Source organism: Echinops telfairi, unplaced genomic scaffold (genome assembly GCF_000313985.2).
Source record: "Echinops telfairi isolate 266 unplaced genomic scaffold, ASM31398v2 ScPeMD7_7469;HRSCAF=8507_0, whole genome shotgun sequence".
NCBI lineage: Eukaryota > Metazoa > Chordata > Mammalia > Afrosoricida > Tenrecidae > Echinops > Echinops telfairi.
In genome coordinates, this window is record NW_022111372.1 from 92,607,994 (window position 1) to 92,634,571 (window position 26,578).

At 46.0% G+C, this 26,578-nt stretch overlaps 1 protein-coding gene across 1 annotated transcript in view; it reads right to left on the reverse strand.

The window, feature by feature from the left end:
* ARHGAP26 (Rho GTPase activating protein 26) overlaps positions 1–26,578 on the reverse strand; it is a 529,711-nt gene that overhangs the window by 334,586 nt on the left and 168,547 nt on the right. Inside the window, exon 12 of the mRNA XM_013005615.2 lies at positions 10,971–11,065. Coding sequence (XP_012861069.1) covers positions 10,971–11,065 — 95 coding nt within the window. The remainder of the gene's footprint in view (positions 1–10,970; positions 11,066–26,578) is intronic.

Sequence of the window (26,578 nt, forward strand, 5' to 3'; positions counted from 1 at the left end):
CTTCGACACCTCGTGGTTGCATAGGCTGGTGTGCTTCTTCCATGTGGGCTTTGTTGCTTCTGAGCTTGATGGCTGCTTGATTACCTTCAAGCCTTTAAGAAGCAGGCTTCTAATCAATGATTTTGAAAAAATCTGACGATAATGAATGAATGAACAAGTCAGACCCTGTTAAAGCCCAGAGCACAAACCCCGTGGGAGAGAAGGTCCCAAAGTCATTAGGACCAGAGCAATAATAATAGTCAACAGAGTAAATACTGGCGGCTGCCTCAGATCATGTCTTACACTTTCGCTGTAAGAGACTGGAGTCATAAAACACCAGGAAGCCCAGACAAAGAAATCTTTGACACATTAAATTACAGGGCCCTTAAATGTAACAAATATTAATTGAGTGTTCGTTATGTGTCAGCCATGATGCCACCTACCAGGGACATAGGAGTGTAAGCACAGTTTTACCCACTGCACCAAGAGAAAGCATCGTTAATTACTGCTTATTGCTGTTGTTGATATTAAACTGGGGTGGGGGTTAACCCAAGAAGTATTCTACTCATTTATCTATGTGTTTTGTTTTTCATTCTTATTATTTTCTCTCGCAATGAACAGAAATGTCCACAAGGGGGAAATGACTGGTTAAACAATTCCCTCTCTCCAGACTCAAGTAATAGTGAAATTTTTCTGTCTATTTTGCTTTAAAAGTCAAACTCATCTTATATGTAGAAACCGGAAAACTGACCGGTTTAGTCCATCAGTAACACCTCAATGTCACTATGCAGACGTAAAGAGTAGAAATAAGGCCCCTGAGGCCCTCACCTACACCACCCACCCTCCCTTGAACCAGAATGGAGCAGTCAAGACACTCTGACATGTAACTAGAAAATGTTTCAAAGTAGAACCAGGAAAGCCCAGCTACTCCTTGAAAATTATATGAGCTCTAACGATCCAATCCATTTCTCAACAAAGGACCAGTAGCTTATTTGAGAGACTGGCCATCACACAGTCCCGACAGCACAAAGCTTCCCCGTCCAGGGCCATGGAAGCTGGCGCACTAGAACACTCTCGGAGGAAGGAAGCCGCCACTTCCTCCCTGAGATGTCAGGGGCACTGAGGCCAGGGCTCCAACCCAACCCAAGGTAAAATCAAACATTATGAAACAAGGGGTGAGGGGCGGTGGGGAGGGGAAGCTGAGAACCAGGAAAAATTGGATTCATCTGTTGCAAAAGATAACCATGGGGGCGTAAATGGGCGCCCTCGTTCTCAGCACACACTGGACAGCCACCCGTCGCCTCTCCCATCCATGGCCAGGAGAGGCGATGCTTCCGTTCAGAAAGCGAAGCGAAGTGTACTATTTAAACAGGGGCATGATCAGCTGAGTGTCCTCAACGCTGCAAAAAAGTAGCCATCACGACGCTGCACTGGGGGAGGGAGGAGAAAATAAATTCTAGAGAGAGCATGAGTCATTTAGAGTACCTTTCCTCGACGAAGTAATGTTTACATGAGGATTTCTTCTATAGAAAACACACACACACCACGGGTTCCTACTTGCTGATGCATAATTGTTTGTTTAAGCAAAACAAATCAACGCACTGCCATTGAGCTATGTAAAGGGCATCTTTTTCCCTTTTTTCTTTTTTTCCCCCCAACTGCACCTTCTGTCTGATGCACCTTCCTAGCAGGCGTACAAAACTGCCACCTAGAGGTGGAGCACTGAACCACAGGAGGTGTTACATAAGACACACACACACACACACACACCAACTGCCACCTAGAGGTAGAGCACTGAACCACAGGATGTGTTATGTAAGACACACACGCCCCACCTCAGCAAAAGCATTATCATCGTTATTATTAGTCTGGTTACAAGGTGCACACGCACAGAGTACTGTATGAAAAAAAAATTTTTTAAGTGATGTTATTTTGCATCTGAATACATTAGCAAAGAGATTTTTGAACAGAGACATGTAACTCCTATGTAAATTACACAACCGGACAACAAATACCAGTGGAAGCGTATATACCATATAAATCTGATACGTGGTGGAAAAGAGAAATTGTGAAAATCCGGTGTGCAGAAGGCTCTGGATGACAGTGGAAGCCAGCAATCATCCGTGCATGGCCCTGCATAGATTAAGAGAGCCCCTCTGGCCATAGTCAGGGATGCGCACAGCTTCACTACCACCGTCAAGTCGATTATGTCAGATGTCACATGTTGAAATGTTACATATTCTGTCATATGATCTCCCTTTGATCCATTTTAAAGCTGTTTCCGTTTTCAATGTTTCCTGCGTTTTCTTTGATTGAGGGTTTTCTATGTTGTGTCTAGTCATTATTGCTGGCTTTCGTTTGTTTGCTTTGTATACTTTTGTATGGTTGTGTTTTGTTGTGTGAGGCTTTCTGTATATGAAATGCAGGAGAGGTAGCTGTAGAGAGGATAGGGGCACGGCAGGGGAGGCTGGGAGGAACTGAGGAGCTAACAACAACGAGTATGAGAAGAAAATGCTCGGACACTGCTTGTGGTGAAGATGGCGCACACTTCTTCATATAACTGAGTGATTGAATCGTATGGTATGTGAGTATATGCCAACAAAACTACTGACAGAGAAGAACCGCTGTGAGGGTGGCGCAGGACTGGCTTGGGTTCAGTTCTGTTGTGCAGAGGGTCACTGTGAGTGACACTTCAGCCCCAACAACAACGGAATTGCAGTCTCATGAGCACTCCATATGTGTGCATTTGACACTGCAGAGTCAGCGCCACGAAGACAAGAACTTTGCGTGTCTAGGCCCCATTATACCCATACACCACTCTCAGAAGCTGCCAGGTACTACCCACCTATGGCAAGTGCCAGTGCTGGGAACTGAGCACTTCACACGCCGCACAACTCCTGGTGGAGTCAGCTAGTCCCAGAAACAAAATTAGGTATTCTCACTGGTTCCCCTCCCCAAGCATAAACACTGCCCCCTGAGAGGCAACAGCGATGGAGAGCATCAAAACACAAAGCCGTTTTGTGCTGTGCCCTTCCACATGGGTTCATGGCCCCGCTGTAAAGCATTTGGGTAAAACATCCATGTGTCACTTACATCTGTGGGAAATTTCTTAAAAATAAACAAATCCTGGGAAGTCGGCAGATGATAACCACTGTGATTCTCTACATCAACCCCATATTTTCTGTGCATTTATACACTAATTTTCATACAGCATTGCAATTTTGAAAGTGACTGAAAACCAAGTGCACAAAACCAAATCCACTGCCATTGAGCTGCTTCCATGTTACAACTGACCCTAAAGCACAGCACAGAACTGCCCGACAGGGTTTCCCAGGCTGGCCTCGTGATGGAAGCAGGCTCCTAGTTCCTCCCGCAGGGAGCCGCAGGGGCTCAAACTGCACGTCTACGGGTTACTGGCTGGCGCAGTTAACCATTAGTCACCAGGGCTCTTGAGACTGAAGGAAGAGACTGCGAAACCTATCGACCGACTGAACACGCCCACTGAAGCCTGTTTTTAGATGACGCCCCACTTTTACTCAGGAATTTTACAGTAAATTTGCTCCAAACGAGCTGACACACTTAGGTAATGACAGATGGTAAATCTAGCCTTTCTTCAGGTAACCAATAAAAACTTTCACAAATGCTTGGTGCTACAGCAAAGTACCACCCATACGAAAACCCCCAAAGAACGCTTCCTACAGAAAGCATAAGACATTTGCCTAAATGAAAGGATGATTTTTTTTAAAAAAAGAAAGTTAATACAAGCTTGGGTTTACCGGCACAGAATAGGGAATGATAATTTCTATGAATAGCCTGCTTGGTGAATTTGGTAGGGCTTCTTGTCCATGGACTTGTCAGATTCTCCCACTAGGCGAGCATCGAGCAACTCACGGGGAGTTAGTGCACCCAGTGACTTCACCTGGGAAGGTTCTCTCAGGTCACAAGACATTTTTTGGTAAAAGCAGTTTTGCTTGAACCTCGCTTTTTTTTGTGATGGCCAATTTAAAAGAACAAACCGCATGTGGCTGTGAAATTGTTTCCTGCTCAGGAAAAATGCCGCAGAAACGGTTCTGATGTTGAACATAGTTTACAAGGACAGCACTATAGGAAAAACACAAGGGTACGAGTGGTTTTTTCTTTTCAAATAAGGTGAAATGTCAATTGATGACAAACCTCATTCTGGACGCCTGTCAACTTCCAGAACAGATGAAAATATCAACTAATAGTGCATTTGGAGTTTGTTCCACCAGGTCAGACTGTTAACCAGAGTTCTGAAAAAATTGCGTGACAGTGGGGGACAAAAAAGGCTGATTTGTAGCAAAAGGGGGACTGGTTTTGCCACCACGATAATGCACCTGCTCACACAACCATCTCAATGCACCAGTTTTTGGCAAAAGACAGCATGCCTCTCTTGCCCCACGCACCTTACGCACCTGACCTCGCTCCAGGTGACATTTTGTTTCCACAAATGAAAAGGGACATGAAAGGACGGCAATTTGACAATATAGAAAAGGTGAAGAAATAAACAAAGGCGATGCTGTCAGCCATCCAAACAGAATAGTTTGAAAAATGTTTACAAGAACGAAATCGCAGATTTGACAACTGTATTAAGTGTAATGGAGAGTACTTTGAAGGTGATAAGGTTGTTGTGTAAAAAAAAAAAAGTAAATGCAAAGCTTTGAAAAAAATTATGGTGGGGGGGCATACACACACACACACACACACACACACACATTCAGCTTTGAAGCTATGCTGTAGCAGTGCTGCCCAGAAATTCACAGAAAGTCCTAGCATGTCTTTCATGCGGGGCTGAGCCCTGACACTGAATTTCTATAGAAACCAGGAAGGCAATCCAAAGAACCATTATGTTGTTTGGATGCACATGATATACCTTTATCTGAGCAATTGGTCAGTTTGGGGATTGAAGAAATAAGCAAGAAGCTATCCTAACCTTGCAAAGGTAGAAAGAATCAATTTTTTTTTAGTAAAGCTACAAGCCGACAGCACTAACATTAGTCTGTAAACCTTTTGCTCAAAGGAGGTCAGAGGTACTCAGTAGTCCCTCATTCTCACTCTCCTGCAAAGCTCCTGCTAAAGCAGTGGTTCTGAACCTGTGGGTCGTGACCCCTTTGGGGGTCAAACAACCCTTTCACCCAGGTCGCCCAATGCATAACTGTAGCAAAATGACAGTGATGAAGTAGCAATGAAAATAATTTTATGGTTGGGGGTTCACCATAACACGAGGAACTGTATTAAAGGGTCGAGGCATTATCAAGGTTGAGAACCACTGCTCTAAACAAAGAAATCAGAGGGAAGGCACTATTAAAAAGGGGCACGGAAAAATTGTGACCTTTGAAATTACCTGGGATCCCTTAGCGAAGGGAGCCGGGTACGGGGCGCCCATGTTGCTGCTGTGAAGTGCCATCAGGGAGCCGGCTCTGATCCCGAGCAGCCCTGTGCACAGCAGAGGGCGAGGGCCTCGTCCTGCCCCATGCTCACAATGGTTCTGCGTTTCGGCAGTTGTTGCAGCCGCTGTGCCAGCCTATCTTGTGGAGCTTCCTAACTCTTTCACTGCCCTACTACTTAGTCAGGCGTGAAACTTTTGAGATAGCAAGTGTTACAAAGTCCTTGATAGAATTAAAAGTAGATTCCTGACAATGTACTGAGTATCATGGAGGATCTCTGACACACACATTTCCAGAGCCCCAGATGTAAGTCCTAGAGCCCCGGACCGACACTGATGTGATTTCCAACTCAGCCAGGACACGCGTCATACAGGTCTTTCCTGCAGAGCAGACAGACTGACCTTCTGCTGTGCTTTGAGGAGCAGCAAATCAACAGCAATGCATAGGGCCACAAGGAGGACCATGCCAGCACACTAGCAGCGCGAGGGTCACCTTGAAAGCAAGAACAGCTTTGTCTGCTTGAGCTTAAAGAAAGATGCAAGGCTCTCTGCGAACTGTAATGCTGGATACTGGAAACAGTAAAACATTTTGTAGGTAAAATCAGAGGCACACGGAAGGAAGGAAGGGAAGGAGAGAGGGAGGAAGAAAAAATGAAGGCACTTATCGAACACCTGCTATGTGCCGTGTACCCAGTACTGTCCGCATGGGCTCCACGAGCAGTCACAGTTCCCAGCTTTTCTCATTAGTTCATTTAGGATGCCCAAGAGCAAGTGACTATGGTGAGAACAGTTCTTCCCAGCTTTCACAGCCTGACAGGTGAACACTCGGTGGTGACGCTGAATGGTAAGTCCTGGGAGCACTGGGCCTATCCCTGGAAAACCTGTCCCAAATACTAGGAGTTTGGAGGCAGGGAGGTGCCCTAGGAATGAGCTCCTACGGTCCTCAGTTCAAACCCTGCTTCAGCCCTGAGTAAGTTTTCTCACCCCCAACCTACAGATCTCCCCCACTAACAGGGGTGGTCTCGGCGGGTGGTAGTGAGGACCATGGGAGACAATGTATGGACAGCAGTCACCTTGTCAAAAGGGCTTCATCCCTACTAATTCCCTCACCCCTGCAACGGTGGGGCGATGCTGCTGTTTTGCTGGTGAAACAGTCTGTATCACAGACTGGACGTCATCTTTTCTACTAGCTACATTCTTCTCTTGTGAGTCCGGGGGCTGTGGCGGGTAAGGTACTCCGCTGCTTACCAGCAGGTCACCAGTTCAAACTCACCAGCTACTCTGTGGGAGAAAGATGAGGCAGTCTGCTTGTGTGAAGCGCTACAGCCGTGGAAACCCTACAATTTTACCTTGTCCAACAGGATGGCTATGCGTGGAATCACTCAAATAGGAGTGGGGTTTGGGGGGGCTTACCTTCTTCAAGGAGGCCTAGGACTGTGAGAGATAAGTGCTTGGCTGCTAACCAAAAGGCCAGCGGTTCAAAGCCATCAGCCTATCTGTAGATTAGAAGACCTAGTGAGTTGCACCTAAAAAAAATTCAGACTAGCAAGTCCTCTGACAGAGAAGTCATCCTTCTCTGACTTAGAGGGCTGCCCTCAGCTGGACTCCAATCAAGCGCAATGGGTTGGTTGGGTTTGGATACCCTCCATACGGGTGTTAGTCCACAGTAAAGGGCCTGGAAGCTTTGGCTTTGTTCTGTTTTGCTATTGCTGCTCATTGTAGAGTGCTTGTAATAAGGCGAATGTTTTTCTGTGCCATGGTAAAATTGGATTAGTATAAGCTTGGTGTTCAGTGCATCCATTAAGACTGAGAACAGGTGAAGGGAGACATCGGTCAGTGTAAGTCATGAAAACATAATAACAATTTATAAATTATCAAGGATTCAGGAGGGAGGGAGGGAGGGAGGGAGGATGGGTGGGAGAGAGAGGGAAGAAATGAGGAGCTGATACCAAGGGCTCAAATAGAAAGAAAACGTTTTGAAAATGATGGTGGCAACAAGTGTACAAATGTACTTGACACAATGGATGTACATATGGATCGTGATAAAAGCTGTGTGAGGCCCCAATAAAATGATTTTTAAAAAGAGAGTAAGAACAAAGGGCAACAGAATGGCATGTCTTAAAAAAGAAAATTCCATTGGAGGTGACAAAACACTTTGGGGGGAGAGAGTGGCGATGGCTGCACGGCCCGGTGAAGGTAATCAATGTCACTGAGATGTAAGTGCAAATCTAGCTCACGTGGCATGTGTGTTATGTGCACTCCCCTACACACACACACACACACACACACCATCCTTTTAACGGGAATTTCGCGGTGGCAGGCCCAGCAAGCCATGAATCTTGTACGTCTGGGGCAGGAACCAGGAATGTGAAATTCTAACAAGCCCTGAGGGGGAGGTGGCCGCATGCCAGCAGGTGCCACCACCAGAAAACACAACCATGTGCCCATTCAAGGTATTTACCTCCTGGAATCACAGGTTGCAGCCACTGTCCCCAAATAACATGAAATGGCTAACACCGAGTTTGAAGGGCATGTGTTCAACCTGGCAGAGCTGCACCATCCCACGTTCTCCATCACGCTGCAGAACGCATCCAATCACGACCCAATCAAACAGACCAGTGGCTAGCTGCTCGTGCCCACCCCACGTGTGTCCACGAGAACTGTGTGCCACATGTTCTACTCAATGTTGCCTTTAGGAGGAGATGGGCCACCAGGTCTTTCTTCAGAGGTGTCTCTGGGCCTGGAAACTCCCACTTTGGACAGTAAGCAGCTGGTCGAGCATGTACCCCATCTGTGGCACCCACGGATTTCATCACTAAATAAACGTCTGTATATCTGAAAGCTGTCATCCAGCAGGGATACTTCGAAACCTGGCATGGTTAAAGGCAACTACTTCCTCTTGACCTTCCACATCTCCTCTTTGCTAAACTGGCATTTTTGACCTGTGCCTAAGGACCCCCGGGGGCACAGGGGATTGCAAGTTGAACGGCCAGCAGCAGTCAGCAGCGGAACCCACTCGCAGCTCCTTGGGAGAAAGAGGAGGCGTTCTGCTCCGATCTCCCCTGTAGGGAAATCCCCAGGGCAGCTCTGCCCTGTCTTACAAGGTCGCTATGAGTCAGAGTGGGCTCCATGTTAGTGCCTGTGGTTTGGGGTTCTGTCGGAGAGAAAACCCCAGCAGGCAAAGCCGAGAAATCTTCGGGAAGGCAGGGCAGAAGGGGCAGGAAGGGATGTCGAGGCTCTCAAACTGTGGGAGTCCTCGGGATAAAAGGATTGGTTCTGAGCAGGGATCCCAGGACTGCTACCACTGGGCACCGGAAACTGCTTTTCGCTCCCCTTCCAGAGATGTGAGGAAAATACAGAAATAGATTGGGTCAAAAAAGAAAGAAGAGCAGGAAAACACTGCCAAATTCTACCCTCAATTCAGAGACCAAAGATGATTCCCCAAGTGAGGTCGCTGGGAGACGCGGGTGCCCAGAGCTAGCCACTGACCTCCTGCTCATCAAGAGATTCAGCAGCCGCATTTAGACCCACAACTGAAGCACCTCCCTGTCATGCCCAGGGAATGAGACGCAGAAACGGAGTGGAAAGAGACATCTACTTGGTATGTTGAATGACACAGTTGGCCTCACCTTAAACTGGGGCACAGGAAGCATGTACAGACACAATAAAAGGGAAGTGGCTAGGCAGTGTTGGCAAGAGTGTGGAAATGAGGTGGGGTCAACCACGGAGAATTTTCATCCCCCAAACCCTCTGCATTGCCTAGAGAGACTGCTGAAGGAGGAACAGCAAAGATAATTGTGCTTGTCGACCCGCTGGGGGCAGCATCGTGCAGCACGGTAGGAACACCATCAAATATGGGCCTGCTGCTGAACCACAGATAGCAGGCGTACAAATGCCCTTAATGTCCGTCCTCCATGCTAATAATACAGCAGAAAGATGCCTCCGTGTTCACAACATCCTGATTCAGATTTATTCAAAACCGAGAAAACTCTGACTAAGCCTATTTGCTATTCCCCTTTGCTACTGAAATTTAACCTCTCCCCGCATACGCTACATGTGTCTCTCCTCTCACGTTCCCCAGGAAGTTGAGGAATTGGGGCACTTGCGTCTCAGCCTTGAGGTCTGATTTCATAAACATCAGGTCAGATGGGCATGTTGAAATCCCACGGCCATCAAGCCGGTTCCGACTCACAGCAATCCCGCAGAGGTTTCTAAGACTGTAAATCCTTACAGGAGCAGACAGCCCCGTCTTTTCCTCTAGACCGATATGCAGGACAAGCTAATAAACAATAAATAATAACAGCTAACACTTGGCGAACACTTGTTAGGTGTCACGTGGCCAATCAGTTTGCCTGCACGAGCTCCTTGCATCCTCAAGGAAATAAATAGATAGGCTTGCCACCTCCATTTTGCAGAGGAGAAAAGCAAGGTTCTGGGGAATTAACTTGCTCCAAAGTCACGTGGCTACCGAGCAGCCAAAAGGGAGTTCTGAAGTGCCTGACTGAGAGAGCCAAAGCTACAGCTGGCTGCCATGAGCCTGTGATGTAGCTCAAAGGGCCGCCCACTCTCTCCACAGGAGTCCCCCCTCCACAGGGCAGACACCACACCACACCACACCGCAAGAAGGCAGTCCACACCTGGCAGCCCACTGAGAAAGCAGCCCCGGCGACGTGCAGCATCAGGATCCTTGGAGCTAGAAGTCGCCAAAGATAAGCTTCCCAGACAGGCAGAAGTACCGGCCTAACACGATGGTGTGGCATTTCTTTTGTTTTAATAAAAAGGAGAGATTAAATAGTATGATCTGGGAATCGATCCGAGATTGAAGGATTGGGGTCCTAGTCTCGCCGATCCTGAACAGGCAATCTAACTAAGCTTAACTCTCGTGGTTCATTCAGAGAGCTAACCTGTTGCCATGCAAAGTGTCTTAAAGAATTGGAATGCTGTCAAACTAGCTTAGCACCATGAAATGGTACAGCTTAAGGAGAGACTCTAGAAACGCCTGGAACACAACACACAGCCTTCTCCAAAGTGCTTTCACAAGTGGTGTGGAGAAACGCGGTAACTGAAAATTGACTCTGCAACTCGAGTAATATGCACTCTGCCTTTTACTCTATCCAATTCCTTTGAAATGATTTTAAAGAAATACAATGGATAGCACAATCATGCTAAAGGCAATTGGGGGGGAAATGAAATATCTAAGTCCGTCTCTTGGAGACCTAGAGCACATTCTTGAGAATCCAAAACAAAACCCACTGCCACAGAGTCAATCCTCACTCAATTCTGACTCTCCCCCACAAGGCAGTTGATGGGCTTGAACTGCCGACCCAGGGGTTCCCAGTCCAGTGCCTACCCCACAGCGCCACCACGGCTCCTTTCTTGAGAAGGAAGCCATAAGACTAAAGCAGAGCAAAACAGTGGCTCCTTGCCAATCACCAACGTGTTTGGGGTCTTCCCAAAGGGGAGGGAGGTGAAGGGACAGAGAAGGAAAGGAGTAGGAATAAAACACAGAAAAGACTTATAAATGAAAAAAGCTAGAAATCCAATCTCAGCAATATCTGTTTCTGAGAAAAACAAGACAGCTACTCACCTGTCCACTGCTTCTACGTCAAAGCAAAACCTCTTCTCGATAGAGTCTGTTTTCCGCCTTGTGCAGGATTTCAGGGTGACAGATTCATCTTCTCCCTGTGGAACACACAGATCGTAAAGGGAGGCCGGGTGGGGACGCTGCTCTCTCCAGAACAAGCCTGACACCTAAATCGGAATGACCACTTGTCTTCTCAAACCTGAGTGTTCACAGCCAGGTAGTCAGAGCGCTGGTTACAACCTTCTCAGGCAAGAGGATCATGCACCTGCACTTTGTAACCCAGGCTGTACTTACAACCAGACACCGGAAGCACTGGCAGACCATGAGGGGACAGCATTACTACTACAGGGTAGCTATACTTGTACCTTGCCTGCCAACTGAAAGTAAGGAGGACTAGCTGATAAAGATCAAGTATGGATTACAATTCAATGTAAAGAAAACCAAAATCCTCATATCTTCATGATAAATGAAGAAAATATTGAAATGGTCAAGGATTTCGTCTTGTTGGAATCCACAATCAATACGCATGAAAGAAGCAGTCGAGAGATCAAGCAACACATTGCCCTGGGTAGATGTGCTGCACAAAAAAGGCAGGCTGTTACCTTGAGGACTAAGGTGTGCCTGAGCCAAGCCACGGTATTGTCTACTGTCTCATATACATGAGAAAGTGAGACACGGAAAAAGGAGGGCGGGAGGACCCTCGCATGTGGATTACAGTGCTGCGGGAGAAAGCTGAAAGTCCCATGGGCTGCCAGAAGAACCAACAAATGTGTCTTGGAAGAACAGCCAACGTGCTTCTTAGAGGCACGGACATGTCACGTGACTAGACCCTGGAGGACCGAACACTTGGTCCAGTAGAGGGGCAGCCAAAAAGAGGAAGACCCTCGACACATTGGACTGGGGTGTTCAAACACCAGAACACCTGTGAGGACGCCGCCCCTGGGGCCAGTGGGTCATTCTTTAATACAGAGGGTCACGGTGTGCCGGAACCCACTCCATGGCACTCAACAACAACAAACATGTGTGTGTGTGTGTGTGTGTGTGTGTGTTGTTTTTTAAAAAGTGTGACCTGTTTGGTAAGTGTTCAACAAGATGACCATGAAGTCCCTTCCGAGTTTCTATGGCCTAGATTCAGGCCTCCTTCCTTCAGGAAAGCCCTCCTGGCCCAAGTCCAATGCCCCCATGGCTGGTTCACATAGACCATATACTGCTCCCTCATAACGGAGTTCACAGCTGAAAAGTTCCACCGATGTAGGTGGTAATTCAGGTGTCTCATCCCCTGTTCAAATAGAAGCTCCCTGCGGGCAGAGGCTGTGGCAGTTTTGGCTCACTATTGGATTCCCAGAACCTAACCAGGCCCTGCAAGAGTAGGTACTGCACAAAGGTCTCAACGGCTTGAATGAAGTATACTTAATGTCATTAAACTCTACACACTTAAAGTGTATAAATGGATGCTTTGACCTTGGAAAACTATTACCCTATCAAACTTGTGAATATTTTCTATGATCTCCCCAAAATTCGCTCACGCTCCTTTGTAATCTATCCCTCCTTCTACTCCATCCCCAGGCAACCAATAAATCTGCTTTCTATCATTATACTTTAATCTGTATTTCCTAAATTGTACATGAACTGAATCATACAGTGTGACAGGTCTTGTGTTAACTTGGCTAGGTCAGGGTTCTCTCTGAGTGATGTAACACACGGCAGTCAATTCTGTGATGGTATCTAGCATAGACTAACCAGCCCTGTGGGCGAAGAGATAGCCTCAATGCAATTAGAAGAAAGACTCCTCGGGGTTGTGCGCTGCTCCTTTTAAAGCAAACTCCACAGCAAGCCTTGTCACTTCTGCTAGATCTGGGTCCTGCGTCTGTTTGCAGACCACCTGCTATCTTGCCTTCCGATCCCAGGAGCCATAGCAGACTGTGACCTTGGATTCCTTCAACTCTGCACCTACCAGCCTGTGCTCTTCCTGCTTTCTGGTTCATCAGCTCCCACAGCTACTTGAGTCAGATGCCTTCAGCTTAACATCTGACCCATGGACCTGAATTAGACTGGATTTACTCATTTCTACAACTATGCGAGCCATTCCTTGATATAGCTTTTTCCATATAAACACACACACACACACACGCCTCACTGGTCTTGCTTCTGTAAAGAACCCTGCTTAACACACACAGTGTGTATTCTTTTTTGCCTGGCTTCTTTCACTCATCATAATTATTTTGTGATTCATCTGTATTGTTCTTTTCATCTACAGTGTATTTCTGTGGTGATAATTTCTCTTGTAGATTAATACCAAACTAGTCCCAAGAAGCTGGAGATTAGAGAAGTCCCTAAAGTCCAACTCTTACAAGATGCGAGTCTGCGCCACGCTCCCACTCTTCTTCGCTTGAGGACACTCCTCCCTCCCCTCTCTGGGTTCTGTGAGCTGCTGTAAAGGACTCAGAACTCTGAGGAAACGAACCACGGGTGGTGGGTACAGTTGGGTCCAAAATTTAAAGGCCAGGAAGGGGTAAAGCCTGAGGTCATGCTCCACTCCTGGCTAGGGCCAGTGATGAGATCCCTTCCCCTGCTTCTCAATGGGATTATTTTATATGCATCGGGATGGCATTTCAGCAAACCTGTTCACAATGATTCAAATCCCATCAATGTCTTCTCGCCATCTTCTTACTGAACCCATGCAAGGAGAGGTCGTTTGGTGGGAGTTATAATGGTACAATTGACCTTCACCCAAATGCAATCATCTATTCTCCACCCTGGAGTATATCTTATTTGTGCCTGTATGACCTGGGGTGTCTGACAGGATGGTTCTAGGAAGCACTGACCTCCTGCTGGTCTTAATCTGCCAGGCTTTTCCCAAAGCCACCCTAGAAGCCCCCTTCCTCCTCTCAGCTGGAGTATAGCATTCCCTGTATCTATTACAATTACAGTAACCAAGATAACCATCTTAATCTCACCCTACTCCTGTTCGTTAGCAGACAATCCCCTCCAAAATGTGACTATAGCCACAGGTGTAAGAAGTCCAGAGTTACATAAATCACATAGAGGCTTATGGCTGGAAGGGTCATATTAATTAAGTACAGCTCAGTTTCTTTGTATTGCTGAGTAGTATTCCATTGAATAAACATACCACCGTTTTATCACATAGTAATTTATTGTCTATAGATACAGAGGTTCTCGTCTATCATACCTTCTCTTTCTTTCACTTTATACCTTCTCTTTCTGTCACTGAGGAATTTGTCAGGTTTCCTGCTACTCTGGCCTCTAACACTCTTTTTCTACACTAGGGAGAAAATTACAATCTTTCTCAGTTCGCTGTACCAATAGAAAAATGTGGCTGCTTAAGGTAAAACTACCAGCACACAGAAGACCTAGGAAAAGTTTCTTTATTTTCACAGGTCTTACCCTCTATTATCTTGTACTTATGAGTAAAGATTATTTCTCAGACTGACAACTCTTCTTGCTCCAAATGTGTAAAATGTAAATGCCCAGCCACAGGGATTCTGGCGACTTGAAGTCGAACTATATTGAAGACTTAATGGCTCTGGACTAACTTCCACTGAAAAGGCTTACTTGAGTCATTCCTGAGAAATGGAAGGTAAAGGGGTCTACAAATGTCTATCAACTGAAGCCCACAAAAAGAGAAAGACTGTTCTACGCGTGACCATACGCTAACAAGAAGAATCTACAAAAATGGTCTGTTCAATTTACACAAGCTTCACTGCTATCCAGTCAATTCTAACTCACGGTGCCCTACAGGGCAGAGTAGAACTGCCCTTGCGGTTTGCAAAATGTAACTCTTTGTAAAGTCTCATGCTCCCTCCTCCTCGGAGCTGCTGATGGGTTTGAACCACTGACCTTCCGTCAGCAACCCACTGTGTAATTCACTATGCTACCAGGGCTTCTGTTCAACTACTCCACTATTAACAATTTTAAAAAGGAAAAAAGAGTGGAGAAATAGGCAACCCTAACAAACTGATAAGTGACAAAGAAGAAATTAGGAGAGAAATGTCTATTTCGAGACAATAAATGTATGCTGTGAAGGAAGAGAGGAGGCCTGTTGGTGCAGGAGACAGAGGAGGCTGTCTGTCTGCCTCTGCCTCATAAACCCCAGGAAGCAGTTCCACTCAGCCCAGAGGGTCACCATGACTCAGACTCGATGCCTGATGGCAGTGGGGTTTTAGGAAGGAAAAATAAAAAAGGATGATAATAAAGAGCTTGGGATGAGAAAAGATGGTGGGAAGAGGGAAGATGCAGACAGGTCTAGTCTCCCACCCAACTCGTGGTGGCGCTGTGCTTCTGCTGTGCTGGAAGTTTCTTCAGAAGGAGGAGTGTGCCCTCCATGTGCCCTCTAGGATAAGGCTGGAGGGATGCTCAGCTCACTCTCGGATGCTCCCACTAGTCTCTTGAATTTAAAGTCCGCTTGTTAGTCATCCTCCACATGGGCTGCATTTCCTGGGTGGTGCAAACTGTTATCACACTTGGCTTCCAACCCAAAATTGGAGTTTCAAGTCCATCCAGGGGCTCCTACACAGAGAGGCTTGTTAATCTACTTCCCCCCAAAATTAGTCTGCTCTGACCCATTGCGGCCGCTGGGCTAGCATTCTCAGTTTAGTAGTAGCAGTGGTCGTCATCATCGTTGGTTCCAACTCATAGCAACCCTCTGCACAACGGAATGAAACAGTCTGGGGTTGCACCAGCCTTGCCGGCGCTGTCCTTCAGCTCGCCGTGCTGCCACGGTGTCAGTGCTTGTGGTGAGGGCCTCCTCGTCTATTTCACCGCTGCCCACTGAAGCCTGATGTCCTTCTCTCCCGGTAACTCGACCAGAGTACACGAGACCAGACCTCGCATCCTGCCTCTGCAGAGCATTCCGACTACTACTTCCAAGACAGACTGGCTGGTTCTTGGGCAATCGTGGTCCTGTCTATGTTCTTCGCCAGCACCATAACTGAAATGCATCAGTCATTCGTTATTTATTCAATGTCCAACTTTCACATGCATACGAATCAATCGAAAATACCCTGGATTGGGTTAGGTGCACCCTAGTCCTCAAAGTAATATCCTTGCTTTTCAACACTTTAAAGAGACCTTGTGCAGTCGATTTATTCAAAGCAATGTGTCATTTGATCTATTAAATGCTGCTTCCAAGAGTATTGGTTGTGCATTCAAGCAAGGCAAAATTCTTCCTGTATGATCCATTTTAAATTTGTTTTTTAATATTTTAATAGATTTTAAAATATTTTGTTTTGTATAATTTTTAGTATTTTGTGCTTTCTTTTCTATTGAGGATATGAATCTGCTTTGTTTTTTGTTTTTTTTTTACTTGTATGTTTTTCTGTATCTAAAATCCAGTATGGATAAATCTAGAGTCAATAACTGGATTAATGGTTTCTTGGGGGAAAATGAGAAGTTAATAACAAAAAAATTTTTCTCAAATTGATGATGGAGATTATTGTACAACACTTCTTGATGTCACTGAACTATAGACTTGTATAATATGTGAATTATAGGCCAATAAAGCTATTTTAAAATGATGAACTCCGTGACAACTTCAATCTTTTCTCTGTTTATCATGTTACATATTGGTCCAGTTGTGAGGATTTGAACTGTAAATCCATACTGATGGCTGCACTCCTTGATCTTCATCAGCAACTGCTTCAGCTTGTGTCATACACATACTGCAGTTGTTAATGGCTCTTCCTTCACTCCTGATGCCACGTTCTTCTTCATATGATCCAGTTTCTCTGATTATTTGCTCAGCGTACACACTGAACAAGTATAGTGAGGAGATACAACCATGGTGCAAACCATTCTTGATTTTCAACCATGCAATGTTCCCTTGTTCTGTTGGCACAACTGCTCCTTGATCCAGGTACAGGTTCCACGTGAGCACAACGAAGTGTTCTGCACTCCTCATTCTTCTCAGGGTCATCCAGAGCTTATGATCCACGCAGTCAATTACACACAAGTGAACATTTTCCTAGTACTCTGCATTCAGTCAAGACCCATCTGGCATCAGCAGTGACATCCCATGGTCATTCCGGAAGAACCTCTGGCAGCTGCCAATGCACTGCCGCCAACAGTGCTGGGTAATCCTCAGCACAATGTTACTTGCACGTGATATTAATGCTATTGTTCTATAATTCGAGCATTTTGCTAGGTCAGCGTCCTTTGGAATGGGCACGAACATGGACTTCTTCCAGTCAATTGTCTAAACAGCTGTCTTCCAAGTATTCCGGCATCGATGAAGGAGTGCTTCCAGGGCTTCACCAGTTTGTTGAATCATTTCTATGGTACTCCATCGGTTCTGGGAGCCTTGTTTTTGGTTAATGCTTTTTTAAATCATTTTACAGGGGGCTTGTACAACTCTTTCACAATCCATACATACATCCATTGTGTCAAGCACATTTGTACATTTATTGCCATCATCATTCTCAAAACATTTGCTTCTACTTGAGCCCTTGATATCAGCTCCTCATTTTTCTCCTCTCTCCCCGCCACCCCCCCACTCATAAAGCACTGATTATTTATAAATTATTATTATTTTGTCATGTCTTACACTGATCGATGTCTCCCTTCACCCACTTTTCTGTGATCTGTCCCCCAGGGAGGGGGTTATATGTAGATTCTTGTAATCGGTTCCCCCTTTCTACCCAACGTTCCCTCCACCCACCCGGTATCACCACTCTCCCCACTGGTCCTTAGGAGTTCATCTGTCCTGGATTCCCTTGTTTCCAGTTCCTATCTGTACCAGTGTAGCCAGTCCACCTGGATTTATAAGGTAGAATTGGGATCATGATAATGGTGGGGGAGGAAGCATTTAGGAACTAGGGGAAAGTTGTATGTTTCATCATTGCTACACTGCACCCTGACTTGCTTGTCTCCTACCCACGACCCTTCTGTAAGGGGATGTCCAGTTGCCTACAGATGGGTTTTGGGTCCCCACTCCACACTCCCCCTCATTCACAATGATTTGATTTTTTGTTCTTTGATGCCTGATACCTGATCTCATCGACACCTCATGATCACACAGGTTGGTATGCTTCTTCCATGTGGGCTTTGTTGCTTCTCAGCTAGATGGTCACTTGTTTATCTTCAAGCATTTAAGACCCCAGATGCTACATCTTTTGATAGTCAGACACCATCAGCTTTCTTCACCACATTTGCTTATGCACCCATTTGTCTTCAGCGATCGTATCGGGGAGGTGAGCATCATGGAATGAACATTGGCTATTTATTATTACTCATTATTGTTATTTATAATTATTATTATGACTCATGATCATCAGTGAAATTGTATCACAACCCAGACAAGAATTACTTCTCTAAACTCTCTATTGGCCCTCTTCATCAGGAATTTTGATATTCTCTTTATCAGTCAGTTTCTAGCTCTGGTGCGGTCTTGTTGGCAACTCGGAAGCTCGGAGACATACCCCATCCCAGCTGCAGATACCTGTCAAAACCATGTACAGGAGTCCCACAGTCCACCAACCAGGAATCGTGTTCCTTTTGTCCTATAAGCATAGGAATCCTGTCCTCATACAACACATCCTAAAAAATATCCAACTTCATGCCCCTTCCCAGGGCCACTGAGCAGTTCCGAAGCTGGTACCACTTTCACCTAGTTGGGAGCCATTCGGAAGGCTGCCAGTCTTTCCTGGATCTCAGGTCATAAAATGAGAATTATCACACAACCTGTCTCAGACTAATGATTTCCAGGACTTAGGGACCAGAGGAAGGAAGGAAGAGGGAAAGGTTGGGTGTGACTATAAAGGTAGCAGAAAGGATCCTTGCGGTAATGGGACAGTGCTGTATCTTGATTGCAGTGGGGGTTTCACGAATATGCACATAGACTACAATGGCACAGAATGATACAAACGTACATGAGAGGCTTCAAAAAGGTTGAAGAAAAAAATCCATTATTTTTCAATTCCATTTTTCCACACACTTTTTGCAGCCCCCTAGGATACAGACATAAACACACAGAGGCACAAATGAGTGTGAACAAAACTGGAGAAATCTGACCAAAGTCAAGGGACTGAGCTGATGTCAATTCCCTGGTTTTGATAGTATGCTGCTGTGACCCAAAATGCATGTACTATTTTTGCAACTTCCTATGAATTCGCAGCTTCGATATAAAAGGTTAAAGAATAAAGCCTGCCTCAGATACGTGACAGCGAGTGAATGTTGAATTATTGATAGAGGAAATGGCACGTGAGCACCATCGTCATCATCTCCCTGTTCGTGGTTCCTGTAACATTCTCTGCTTTTAGCAACCTTCCAGAGCTGGCAGATGGTCTCTAGAAGGACCGTAGCTGCCAGCGGACTCATGCCCCTGGCCCGCTTTGACAATTTCTATTCAAAATCAACTTAAGAAGAGGCCTCAAGGAATCTACTCTACCCAGACAACCTCCTGATACCCACACCCGAACACTCAGTTTCTGGGAAAGAGACTGCTGTTCCTCCACAACTTAGAAGTCCTCTTTCCCCAAAACACACACACACACACACACACACACACACACACACACAGAGCTATGGTCCGCAGAAGACCTGAAGGGCACCAGTTGCTGCATTCTGATCAACCTGGAAGATCTTTAAGCCAACTATGTAAGCCTCCATGCCTCAGTTTCCTCGTCTATAAAGTAGAGCTGGTTGCTGTTTCTGTTAAGATCTCATCATCACATAATAATAAAGTTTTGTAAAAATAAAGAGTGCGAGCAAAAATGCTTAGCACATAAGGCAGAGAGGACTGTAGGGGCAACAATAGCACAAGACATGATGGCCCTTGCTGGAGCATAGGGCAACAGAAGACAAGACTGGGTCGTCACACGGCGGGGAGTGAGTCTGGTCTGACCACCCCCACAGTGAGGCAAACCAAGAAAGCAACACAACGGATCAGCAACTGAAGCAAAGCCAAGTCACAAAACCCCTGAGGAGCCCCCAAAATAGACCCGGCTAGGAGTGGCAGTTCCTGCCGCCCCCAGGAGAAGTGGGGAGATAGTCATAAAGGCCAGCAGACAGACCTGGAATTACGTATACTTTGTTGTTTTGGTTTGGGCTAGTTTTCTTTTGTTTGTTTTTATGGTTGTTTTTCTCTTTTTATTTCATCTTTTGTTTTATTTTTTATTTGTGTGCTATTGTATTGCCTACCTATATAAGACAGGCATGGGAAGCAAGCCCGAGGAGAAAGCAATGGGACCAACGGTTCTGCAGGGACTTAGGAGGAGGTGGAGTTGGGGGAAAGGAGCGGTGAGCAGACAACGCCACAGACAGGGGAACAACTAGGGAATTAAAAGCAACAACGAGGAGGACATAGATTTCCTGGTGGTGGTGGAGCAACAGCAATCACGCTGAGAGGAATTACCAAGAAGCAAAAGAAAGGCGAGCATGATGGTGGGACAGGAAGAAGTTAAAAGAAAACAGAGGAAAGATCCAGGAAGCAAAGGTACAGATAGAGGTATAAATATAGGTGGACACTTATGTAAATATGTTAATTCATAAAAATAAAGGTATTGGCCTATGTACATATATTTATATGGCAATACACTGAGGAAGTGCGTGGACTTTGGGCCTCTGCTCAAGCTCTCCCTCGATGCAAGAACGCTTTGTTCTTACAATCTGGCATTCTGGGATGCTAACCCTTCCGACATGATCGCTGAAGACAAAATGGGTATACAAGCAAATGTGGTGAAGAAAGCTGATGGTGTCTGACTATCAAAAGTATTATTATCTTGGGTCTTAAAGGCTTGAAATTAAACAAGCAGCTATCTAGCACAGAAGCAACATGCCCACATGGAAGAAGCACATCAGTCTTGCAACCATGAGGTGTCGAATCAGGTAACATGGAATCAGGTAAGTCACCAGAAGACCCAAAACAAACAAATAAACATATTGTTGAGAATGAGGGGGGTCAGAGCAGAGACTCAAACCCATCTGAAGACTATAGGACATCCCCTCACAGAAAGGTCACAGGAAGGGATGAGTCAGCCAGGGTTCAGTATAGCACCAATGAAACACACCATCCTCACCCTCCACTATCATGGCCCCAGTGCTGCCTTTCAGTTCTGGCTAGTCTGGAGCATGTACACTGATACAGATAAGAGTTCACAATACACAGAATCCAGGTCCTATAAACCCCTCAGGGACAGAAATGGGAGTAGCAATACCAGAAGGGAAGGGAGAAAGGTGGGGGGAAGAAAGGGAAACCCATCACAATTAGCAATGCATACTCCCCATACACACAGGGGAGGAACAACAGAATTGTGGGTGAAGGGAGACAGCAGTCAGTGTACGATATGAAAACAACAATAATTTATAATTTATCAAGGGGTCACCAGGGTGGGCGGGGGGGAGAGGAAAAAAGAGGAGCTGATACCAAGGGCTCCAATAGAAAGTAAATGTTTAGACCAGAGGATGTACACTGGTACAGATAGGAACTGGAAACGCAGGGAATCCAGGACAGATTATCCCTTTAGGACCAGTACTGGGAGGGTAGAGGGAGGGTGGAGTGCAAAGGGGGAACCAATTACAAGGATCTACATATAACCTCCTCCCTGGGGGATGGACAACAGAAAAGTGGGTGAAGGGAGATGTTGGACAGTACAAGATATGACAATAATAATAATTTATAAATTATCAAGGGTTCATGAGGAAGGGGAGATCAGGGAGGGAAGACGGAACATGAGGAACTGATGCCAGGGTCTTAAGTGGAGAGCAAATGTTTTGAGAATATAAGGGAAATTAATGTACAAATGTGCTTTACACAATGGATGGATGTATGGATTGTGATAAGAATTGTAGGAGCCCCAATGAAATGGTTTTTAAAAAAGAAAATGATGATGGAAACATATGTACAGATATGCTTGATAGAATTGATGTATGGAATGTTATAAAAGCCGTAAGACCACCCAATAAAATTTATTTTAAAGATGCTTAGCACAGTGCCGAGCATGTAGTATATGCCCAATAAGTATTTGCTATTATTATAATTCACCATCCAGCTATCAGTTTATCTTACTGTGGTGCGCTGTGCTAGTATACTAGAAGATATGCCCCCAGTACTTTAAATGCCAGCAGGGTGACCTATGGCAAAGAGTTCTCAGCAGAGCTTCCAGACTAAGATGGTCTAGGAAGAGAGGCCTGGTGATCTACTTTTGAAAATTAGCTAATGAAAACCTTACAGATTACAACAGAACACTGTCTGACTCACTTGCCTTAAACACATGGTCAGGAGGACATCACGATGGATGAAATAGAGGCCTGCAAGGCAATGAGATCCTAAGTGGGATTAGAACAACAGCCCCCAAAATGGACTGGACCATGTGGTGGCGATGCGGATGACACAGGGGATGGGGCAATATCTCATTCTGTCACCAGAATGTCACACGGTCACCCTGGGTCAGAGTTGACTCAATGGCATCCAACTAACTAGCTACTTAGCTCATCACGATTTAATAATAAGTGATCTTGTTAGTTCTCATCAAGCTGATTGCATCTGACGATGGCGCCACGTGAATACATGGTGGAAATGATCTACCTAAGAGATGTGCAGAGGGCTTAATACAGATTTTAAATTTATATGTTAAAATACACATTTTAAAAAGCAAAAAGCAAACAAACCACAGATGGTCCAAACAGCAGAGAAGTGACCTTCGGGGGCAATTTACGTGTCTTTGCTATGCTAAGTGAGTCCTGAGGGCACAGTGCCAGCCTGAAAGGTCAGCAGTCCCCACACCCCAGTCAAAAGATGTGCCTGTCTGCTCTCAGAACGAAGGCCACCTCAGGAGCGCTAGGGTACAGCTCTGTCCTACAGAGTCTCAAGAGCAGCCGGCTTTTGTGTTTGTGTTTGTTTTGTTTGGGGGGAGTGTGGTTATTATGTATCCCCAGATCTTTTCTGAGTAGTTTCTCTGGCCTTGTCCAGGCTTTTGGCCTACAGGTGGGAAGTCAAAGGGTGGGGTTGACCAAGGGAGAGATGGCCGGTCCTCTCTCACGCACATATGCCAGCTACAATATTGTGGCTGCCCGCCATCAAATTAGATGTATTTTGGAAATAGGCTTACAAATAATTCAGAGGGGTGAGGGCAGGCACCTCCAAGAGCCACAAGGGAACCTACGTATTGCCATTCATGGTCGTTACAAAATTTTACGTCAACTTCATATATAAAAGTGTGGGGGCGGTATTCAATCTGTCAATCAGGTCACAGCATGACAGTGCCTCCTGGGGGGCATGGCCCTCTCAGAAGGAGGACCCAGGAAACCTCCCTCTCGCTTTGACTTGACCTTCACGCTTGGGCCTCCCTGAGAGCTGCTGGAGCCCGGCCATCATTGGATTCACACAACTTGGCACACGCCAGCCTATGATCTTCCTGCATTCTACAGACTTTTATTAGACTTACGGATTGAATTGGACTGGGCTGGATGTTTTCTTTATATATAATTACTTCTTGATATAATGCTCTTCGTTTACATATATATGAGTGCCACGGGATTTGTTTCTCTAGTCAACCCGGCCCAACACACCACTCCAAAAACAAATCTGCGCATTAACCTCTTCAGAAAATATCAGAGACCAGTGTTCTGCCCACAGGCCCAGCCAGCTGACAAGCAGGGGTGCTGCCCCAGGCCTGACTAAGTGATTCTTCCACAAGAGGGCAAGGAGCTTACGTCGAGGTTTTCATTGTGAAGGATGCCCAGATGGACATCCTGTGTACAACTCGGCATTCCTATCTGACTACCCTTGTGTATCTTCCCAGACATGAACTTATTAAAGCAAAGTGCATGTTAAGGCTTTGGATATACACTGCACAAAGTGTTTTGGTTTTAGGCACAGGTTTTTACTGTTGACTATTTTTAAGTAATATGAATAAACAGGGACAATGTTCAGACATTGCTCCATATAAGGGGAGGCAGAAGAGAAAGGATAGATACGGCAGAAAGAAAAGAATCTCAACTGGGAACCATTCGCTCAACCTCTGTGCACTCCCAGGAGCATCAGTGGGAGAGGGGCTTTCAAAAGGTTCATGGGAAAACTCTGTTATCTTTCGTTCCATTTTCCCACCAACGTTTTGAAGTCCCCTCATACGTGCTTGTTTTACATGCAAAGCGAACACCTCGCGTTTCTGGAGCCCACAAGTCATGCCATGACTGTCTCTAACCCTGTAATGCAGCAGTTCTCAACCTGTGGGTCACGACCCCTCAGGGGTCGAATGGCCCTTTCACAGGGTCACCCGATTCATCACAGTAGCACAATGACAGTGATGAAGTAGCAACTAAAATAATTTTATGGCTGGGGGTCACCACAGCATGAGGCACTGTGTGAAAGGGTTGTGGCATGAGGAAGGTGGAGACCCACGGCTGCAATGTATCTGGAATTGCAGTAAGGGAAGGGCCACGGTTATGGACTCCACATGCAAATTCATTGCCACGAACCCGAGCCTGACTCATAGTCACCCACGGCCAGGGCGGAACTGCCCCAGGGAGATTCTGAGACTGCACATGTTCACGGTGGAGCAGGCCTCGTCTTTCGGGGTGGCGGTGGGTTCAAACTGCTGCTCCTGTGGTTATCAGCCCAGCTGTCACCAATTACACCCCAGGGCTCCTGCCCATAATGGGCAAGTGGCTTATTTCTCCTTCAAACAACCCGATCTACCCAAACTCAAGATAAACCTTCCCCTTCTCACTCAGGACAAGCACTGTGGGGAAGAGAAAGGCAGGCAGGCAGTCCCACAGTCTCAAAATGAGAAACACCAATCGTGGTGTCTGGTCTTCGATCACTCGTCGTGGATCACTGTGTCAAATCTGTTCTGAGATGGTCTCTACGTTCAGGTAGGGTATATCACCGGTAATATTTTGGCTGTGTAGACTTGTCATAATTTATGGTCCTCTATGTCTCACATATGTGAATCCAGGAAATCCTCAACAAACCTACTAGGATCTTCTTAATAGTCTCATTTCACCGATGAGAAAATTGCATCATAGAAAGATTAAAACCACAGTACTGCTATACTACTAACCAGAGGAGCAGCTCATTTTATTATCCTTATTTGGGTCATTAATGGCATGACTCTGATGGTGTAAGAGCACAGCTGCACAGTGACAAGCGAATTGTGTACTTGCAAAATGAAACACACCACAGTTAAGTAAATGTTTCACAAAAAGCGGAGATTATCAATGGGGCAGTAAGTTAACGATGCCGGTAAACAGCTGCTACAGGTGCTAGCAGTGGGGAAGCATCCCAGTCCTTCAAGTCATCCCTTCTGTCTTTGAAGTCTGCAATGCAGCAACAGAACAAACGGGAACATATTCCCTTGGGATGTGTGGTAGTTACATAATCTGTTGTCAATTTGAGAGTCTTAAGAGTGAAGGGTTGGATGTATGTATGAGAAGACACATGGAGCCACACACAGGGCCTGGTCTCCAAAAGTCAGTGCAAATCACTCCTGACCTGAAGCTACTTACAAAGGAAAATAATCCAGATAATGGAGAGAGGCGAGAGCAAAGGTGGACAGAAGGCATGCTGCACTAAGAAAGCACTCCCTTATCCAAGTCACTACGACCTCTAGCCCCCAGGCGAGCTTTGCACCGACATGCAGGAGGGTGCCCCCAGCTCCCTGGGCAGGCCAGCCAGTCCTCACACCTCTTGCACTGCACAGCGGAATGAACAGGGTGCCGTCACAGAAAGCACCGGGTCTCCAAATCAGCAGGCCTGGGTTCGAGCACAAGCTTGTAACCGTGAGCGCTGTGGTCTCAGAGCTCACAGCTCATGTCCACGAACCTGTTTCCTCCTTTACAGAAGGGGCATTTGGCTAGGCCTCCCTGCACTGTGATAAAGATCAAACAAGACAATATAGGGAACGAACTCAGAAAGGAATATTGAAACAAAAGGAATTGTTATAAGGAAAATTAAAAATCATAGTTAAAAACAATTGTAAGCCCCCGACATTGAGTCCAATTTCCCCATAAGGTTTCTAAGGCTATAAATCTTCATACGTTAGGTTGACACATCTTTCTCCCATTGAGCAGCTGGTGGTTTTGAACCGCTGACCATTTGGTTAGTAGCTTAGTGCTTCACCTGCACCACCAGCCTGCTCCTTATACTCATGATACACCAAACTCACTGCCATCAGATGGATTCCAGTTCAGAGTAACCCATATGAGGGTTCTGAGACTGTAACTCTTTACAGGAAGAGACAGCCTCAATGCTCTCCCAAGGAGCAACTGAGGGACTTGAACGCCTGCTCCTGGGGTCAGTAAGTCTAAGCTTTCCCACAGCACTATCAGGCCTCCTTAGCTAGCACTCGAGGCAGGTCAGTTTCGGTCAGAAGTTCACGTAAACTCTTAGCCAAATTTAAATCGCAAAGCCTTGGGGGTCCAAGCAGCTATCATGATCAGCCTCTGCGCTTCACGTTCCAGTCTGCCCAGGAAGGAAGAGAGAAGCTCAGCGGCCTGTGACAGCACGTGGGAAGGAGCCCCAAGACAAGAGCAGGGGAGAATGATGGCATGAAGCTGATTTCCAGCAGGAGTAGGCGTGAGGAAGGAGTGTAACTAACGTCAAGGAAGGCACACTCTACTTCCAGTTCATGAAAACCAGGGAGCACCTATTAATACAG